General features: G+C 33.8%; 1 protein-coding gene across 4 annotated transcripts in view; it reads right to left on the bottom strand.

The window, feature by feature from the left end:
* Nucleotides 1–497: 497 nt before the first annotated feature.
* Nucleotides 498–7,419, bottom strand: part of TINAG (tubulointerstitial nephritis antigen) — a 70,846-nt gene continuing 63,924 nt past the window's right edge. For all 4 annotated transcript variants that reach the window (XM_036218932.1, XM_036218921.1, XM_036218927.1 and 1 more), the window contains one exon: nt 498–2,271. In XM_036218932.1, the coding sequence (XP_036074825.1) occupies nt 2,137–2,271 (135 nt within the window). In that variant the 3' untranslated portion in view covers nt 498–2,136. The remainder of the gene's footprint in view (nt 2,272–7,419) is intronic.

Here is a 7,419-nt window from a genome sequence, read left to right as displayed (position 1 = left end):
TTTTCTTATTGCCTTGGTACACTCTGTCCCAACTAGTCTCTGTTTCTCCTTTAGCTCTTAGTCTGTAATTGCTGAACTAACACACCTTCTATCTTTCTTTGGAACTTACTATTGTGATATTTTTTCTTTTTTCCCCCAATCATTGGGATCAGTTTCCCTATCAACTGGGATAGTTAGAACAGTAGGAAAAAATTTAAAACAGCAGAATCTAGACCTACAATCTAGAATCATACATCGCAATGTGGAAATTAATTACAACAATTTTTGTCTATTTACATAACAAGGACGAGGTTGGATCAACCTGATCCCATAAGTGTTTTTAAAAGCAGTTAGTCATCTGGCATTTTAGTGCATTAACATTTATTATTTCCTCAATTTTCAGTATTTAAGGAAGGTTTTAAAAATGTTTCAACACCTCCGGCAGAGACACTATTGCTGCCCCGCCTACAGTGCCTACTCATGCCATTTCAGCCTGATGTCCTAATACCAGAATATGCTTTTTTTTTTTGCCTATGGGTTTTCCCTGGACACTGGAACTTGCTTTTTCCACCCTCATGCCAGATCGGAACAACCAGGGAACTCATGACAACCAGGAGCAGGCCTCAACTACCAACTACCTTTCTAGGGTGGCACATATCTGAGGAATGTATCAACAGTCCCCAGTGGGATAATAACTACTTAGCTGTGGTGGTGCTCGGCTTGGTAATGCACCCTTTTCTGTCTGCCTTCGCTACCTTGTATCACTGCCCTGCTCCCTATCAGTGTCTCCTTCGCTGCCCAAACAATTTGCACTTGAAACCTTGTTTCAGGGGCTGTATCTAAAGGGATTCAACATAAAAGAAAACCGAATTATTTCTCAACACTCTGAGGGAACATCGTCCAGTCCCCATAAGATGAATCAGCCTCATGTATATTTTCTAGGGAGAAACCAAGTGAATAGATGCTGCTTTTGATAAAGCCGCAGCGACTAAAGGAGAAAACGATTGCAGCAGCACTTCATATTCCTGTTTCCTGACAGCCTGTCGGGCTTATTTAATCAGGGCCCTTTGGGCACAAGGACGTAGAGAAGCCGCACACCAAAAATTAAGATGACCAAGCACCCAGAAAATAAGGCCGTGGATACCCCACCATTGTCATTGTCATCAGCCGTGGTCACTCACTGATCGGCTTCGCTACTTCATTTATTCATTTGCCATTTAAGATGCCAGTGAATTATGAAAAGATTATATCTTTTCCCCAACTATTATGATGATGCTATTTCTGTTTCTCTGGCTGTAGAGAATTAAAATAAAAATTAAATGCAAATTAGTGCCAATTTAGCTTATTTTTTAGAGCCTCAAGCAGTGAACTGTGAAACGGTTGTGATAAAAGTTTATTTATTCTTTCTGACTCATGGCATCATATTGCTGTTTTGGGGGGATAAATATGCTATCTTTCCGAATACAGTTTTGCAGCTGATTTTAATAGACTTTACACAAAGGGTACTGGCTTCTAAAAATATGGGTGTTTATGTGTCTGTAGACTGTACTTCTATTGTTAGCTTCTAAGCTATTTCATTACTTACCACCTTCTCCACATTACAGGCCATTACACAGTACCATAAAGAGTAGTTATTTTCTGTGGAGAGTTACTTTCCTTTTGGGTTTGGATTGCAAATTAGGTTTAGGCAAATAAAAAGAAACAGAATGTTAGCTTACTGAGAGAAACAATTAATAACCTATTTCCATTGCTCTTGGCAAAACACAAACAAGCTCTGATTTAAGAAAGCATTATTTAGTTAAAAAAATTGTAAAGATGGTAAATTGATGTTTCCGTTTCTTTTTTGTTATCTGGAGTCCTCATTGGTCAAAGATAGAAACCACATAATTTCTACAAATGAATGCTATGAAATTTGAATACAAGTGCTAAAGACATCCAAGGAAGTTTAAAGGCATTTAGCCACTCTGCTGTCCTCTCAATATTTTTATATACTCAGTAATATAAAGGAAGCAAAGCACAGAGTCCAGGGTAAAATCAGAAAACATTATAATAATAAGGCGAAGACACAAAGATTCCACTGTCACAGACAACCTCACACTGCTTAATTTAAGTTTAAGGGGTTACTTAAAGCATAGCCTATGGAAATTTAATGATAAACTATGGTTCATCTGAACTTGTCAGTTGGCCCCAAGCTGCGATAATCAACTTTTCAATGTCAGACTCATTTACTCCTCGAAGAATCCTGAAATAGCCATTCTCTCCCCATGAGTTTCCCCAGGAATTGGCAACAATCTGAAGAAAAAGAAAAAAAAAGAAAAAACTGAATATCATACTTTGATATTTTTAATTCTGTCTATAAAAATACAGGTAACTCATATGTAGCTTTAAATGTCTTTAGACTTATTATGAATTATAATTAAGAACCTAAATACTTTCTAAAGAAGAATAAAGGCTACATCATTCATCAGTTAGATTAATACGTATGTATATTTATGTTACCAATAGACAGAACTGATGTAATACCTCTGAGTACCCCAGAGGACACCAGTAACATAAGCATGAGACCTTGAAATGACCCATCAGAAGACACACAAGCTTAAGTTTGTGTCTATGATATGACTGGCCCAGTGTTAGACTCTAGAAGAACAAAGACAAATGCATTATCCTGTGTTCAGGGAGCTTATGATCTAATGAAATACAGCCAATATAAGACAAGGTAGAAATATGCAGAGGGTGCAATTGAGGTCAACAGAGGGGCATCTAATTTACTTGGATGGTTCAGAAATATTGTCATGGGAGAAGCACCACATGAGATTCCTATTAAAGCTTGAGCATAAATTAACCAGATTAAAAAGGAAGAGAGGAGATTCAGATAAAAGGAAAAAGAGCATAAACACGAAATCATGAGGCAGCATGAAGCAGTGAAACAAAGCAATAAAATTGTTATAAAATTAGATCATAAAACAAAAGCAAGTTGGTAGGTTACCTATCAGTTAAATTAATATACATGTATTTATATGCTTGGAACAGGAGGTAAGGCCATCTAGACTGAGAAAATAATGGTGAAAATGACGGCAAGTTATTGAGTTGCTTCCAGCAAGAGAGAAAAGTGAACAAATTTATATTTTGATTACATTTTTGCATAAAATGAGATGAATGGATTGAAGAAGGTAGACACAAGAGGCAGAGAGACTAGCTAGTAAATTTGTCATAATCAAGATGGGCAACTTGTGTAAGCACAGGGAAAATAAGGAGAGAAATAGAGAATGTATATAAGAAATAGAAAGTAAAATCAATAGGAATTGGAAATTTTGTTTTATTTTTATTTTTTAAAAAATGATGGTGGTTAGAGAGTTGAGATATGTCTAGAATGTCTCCTTAGTTTAGAGCTTGAGGAAATAAGTGTACAGGGAAGAAAAAACATTAATGCAGTGTATAGAAAATATCATGAAGGTCAAAAGGGCATACAGAAAGGAATTATCTGACTATAACTAAATGCAACAGAAAAATTCAGTAGGATAATTACTGAAATTATTCATGGGATTTGCCTCACATTCACTGAATGCGATCTACATTGGTATTCTTAAGGTATAGAACGCTGCATTGAATTTTTACTGCTTTCTCCCATGTAAGAGAAGGCAGACTCACTCAGCATCAAAATTGTCAGCCTTAATGAAGAACTTATTATCATTTCTTTTAAGATTTGACTCTTTGCCTTCTTATTCTTCAGCTTTATTTAGATATTATTAAAATATAAAATATGTTTAAGATATACAATGTAATTAGATATACATATATATTGAAAAATGATTACCACAATAATGTTAGTCAACACCTGTTTCTTAATATTTATGATGTGTGTGCATGTGCGTATGTGTGTGTGTGTGTGTTGATAACATTTAAGATTTAATCTTTCATCAACTTTCAAGTATATAATACAGTGTTGATAATAATAGTTACTGTGCTATGCATTAGATCCCCAGATCTGGGTGTTTTTAACCTTTGAACAATAGTTTCCCATTTCCTCCAACCCCAAACCCCTGGCAACCACCATTCTCTATTTTTGAGTTCAGCTTTCTTAGATTATGTATATAAGTGATAACATATATTTGTCTTTATCTGGCTTATTTCACTTAGCACAATGCCCTCAAAGCCCATCCATGTTGTAACAAAAGACAGAATTTTCTTCTTTATGGCTGAATAATATTTTATTGTACTACACACACACACACACACACACACACACACACACACACATCTTATTAATTCTCTCATCCATTGATGAACACTTAGAGTGTTTCTATATCTTGGCTACTGTAAATAATGCTGCAATAAACAGGGGAGTGTAAACATTTCTTTAATATTCTTTTTTTATTTCATTTGACTATAACTCAGAGGTAGGATTTTGCAACATCATATAGTAGTTCTACTTTTAATTTTTTGAGGAACTTCCATATTGTTTTCCATAGTGGCTGCACCAATTTACATTCCCACAAACAGTGTACAAGGGTTCCCTCTTCTTTATAGCCTCGCCAGAACTTGTTTTTTTGTTATTGTTTTGTTTTTTGATAGTAGTCATCCTAATAGGTATGAGATGATATCTCATTGTGATTTTAATTTCTATTTCCCTCATGGTTAGTGATGTTGAGCACTTTTTCATGTACCTATTGACCATTTTTATGTGTCTACTTTGTAAATATATCTATTCAAATCCTTTCCCATTTTTCAATCAGATTGGAGGTTTTTTTGCTATTGAGTTGTATGAGTTCCTTATATATTTTTTAAATTAAGCCTTTTTCAGATAAATATATTGCAAATATATTGCAAATATATTCTCCCATTACATAGGTTTATTTTTTTATTTTGCTGATTACTTATTTTGCAGTGCAGAAGCTTTTAAGTTTGATGTAGTCTCACTTGTTGATTTTGCATTGGCTGCTTGTGCTTTCGGTATCATATATGAAAAGTCTTTGCAAAGACCAATGGCAAATAGAATTTCTCCTCCTTTTTTCTCTTGGGATCTATGGTCTTCAGTCTTAAAGTGTTTAATCCATTTCAAGTTAATTTTGGTAGGTAGCATAATATAGGGGTCTGACTTTATGCTTTGTATATATGGTTATCCAGTTTTCCCAAAATCATTTACTGGAGAGACTGTCTTTTTGCCATGCATCTCCTTGGTTTCTTTGACAATTAGTTGATTGTATGTCAGTGAGTTTATTTCTGGGCTCTCATTCTGTTCCATTAGTTTATGTATCTATATGTCAGAATCATGCTGTTTTGATAACTCAAGTTTTATAATAAAGTTGAAATCAGGAAGTGTGATGCCTCCAGCTTCATTGTTCTTTCTCAGAATTGTTTAGGCTACTCGGGGTCTTTTGTGGTTTTGTATCAATTTTAGGACTGCCTATTTCTATGAAATGTCATTGGAATTTTGTTAAGGATACATTGAATTTATAGATGGCTGTGTGTTGTACGGGCATTTTAACAATAATAATTCTTCCAATCTATAAACAGAGTATCCTTTCATTTATTTACACCTTCATCACTTTCTTTCAATTTTTTACAATTTTCAGTATACAGATCTTTTACCTTCTTGGTTAAATTTAGTCCTAAGTATTTTTTTTATACATTGTAAATGAAATTTTTTGTTTGCTAGAATGTAGAAACACAACTGACTTTTGTATGTTGATTTTGTATCTGGCAAATTTACCGAATTTACTGAATAGTTCTAACAGACTTTTGATGGAGTCTTTAAAATTTTTTATATATAAAGTCATATCTGCAAACAGAGACAACTTCACTTCTTCCTTTCCAATTTGCATGCTTTTCATTTCTTTTTTTTTTTCTTTTTCTTTCTTTTTTTGCCTGATTGCTCTGGTTGGGACTTCCAGTACTATATTGAATAGGAGAAGTAAGAATGGACACCCTCATTTCATTCTTGATCTAAACAAAAAAACTTTTAAACTTTTATCATTGAGTATAATGTTTGCTGTGAGTATGTCATATACGTTGAAGTATGTTCATTATATTTCCAATTTGTTGAGTATTTTTATTGTAAAGGAATGTTATATTTTGTCCAATGTTTTTTTTTTGTACCAATTACATGATCATGAATTTAATCTTTTGTTTTATTAGAAAAGTGTATCACATTTATCAATTTGCATTTGTCGAACTATTCTTGCATCCTAGAGATAAATCTCACTTGATCATAATATAATACCCTTTCAATGTACTGTTGAATTCAGTTTGCTAGTATTTCATTGAAAATATTTGCATCTATGTTCATCATGGATAATCATCTATAGTTTTCTTGTAGTGTCTTTATCTTACTTTGTATTAGAGTAATTCTGGCTTCATAAAATAAGTTAAGGAGTGTTCCCTGCTCTTTGATTTTTTAGAAGAGTGTGAGAACCATTGGCATTAATTTTTCTTTATATGTATGGTAGAATTCACCAGTGAAACCATCTGGTTCTGGGCTTACTTTTATTAAGAGGTTTTTGAATGCTGACTCAAGCTCCTTACTTATTGACCTGTTCCAATTTTCTATTTCTTCATGATTTAGTCTTGGTACATTATACATTTCTAGGAATTTTTCTATTTAATCTATGTTATCCAATTTGTCAGGGAAATAATGGTCTAAGGATGCAAACTTCTAGCTATAAGATGAGTAAGTTTTGAGGATTTAATATACAACATGATGATTATAATTAACAATACTTCTACTGTATACCTGAAAGATGGTAAGAGAGTATATCTTAAATGTTCTCACCATGCACTCAAAATATGGTAACTATATAAGGCTATGAGTGCGTTAACAAACATTTTGGTAAGCATTTTGCAATATTTATATGTAGAGAAATCATCATTTTATACACTTTAAACTTAAACTTACCTAAAACGTAGTCTCCTATCACACAAATTGCATATGCGTTATAAGACAGGAAATGTTTTCTTTTACTTGCCCCAGAAATACTTTATCTTCATACAGCATGAGAATTAGACCTGTAGCCATTTGTCTAGTTAATTGATCAAATCCCAAAGGACGATAAAACTTCTCTTAGCTGCCCAAAAGGGCCAAACTGTTAGAGACTAGACAAAATTCTAAATTATTACTCAGGTTGCAGGAGTACTGGGATATTATCTCCCTCTCCCTCGGTATTTACATACCAAAAGGTATAAAGCCCATCATTTGGAGACATTATTTGGTATGCATCTGGCCCCAGACATATTTATATTCCTAAAGTTTAGGATAAGAACAAAGGACCCATCCCATTTCAACTTAATGGAATACATATTTTTTCACTCCTTCCAGGAAAGGAGTTTGTCTGTCTCACTCCTCCGTATAAATGAAGGAAATACATCATTTTCTGTTTCTTATACATGGAGATTAAATTGCCACCTCTATAGAAAAATTCCATTGACTCATCACAGCACCTGCAA

This window comes from Rousettus aegyptiacus, unplaced genomic scaffold (genome assembly GCF_014176215.1).
Source record: "Rousettus aegyptiacus isolate mRouAeg1 unplaced genomic scaffold, mRouAeg1.p scaffold_m13_p_1, whole genome shotgun sequence".
NCBI lineage: Eukaryota > Metazoa > Chordata > Mammalia > Chiroptera > Pteropodidae > Rousettus > Rousettus aegyptiacus.
This window is presented reverse-complemented; position numbering and strand designations above follow the sequence as displayed.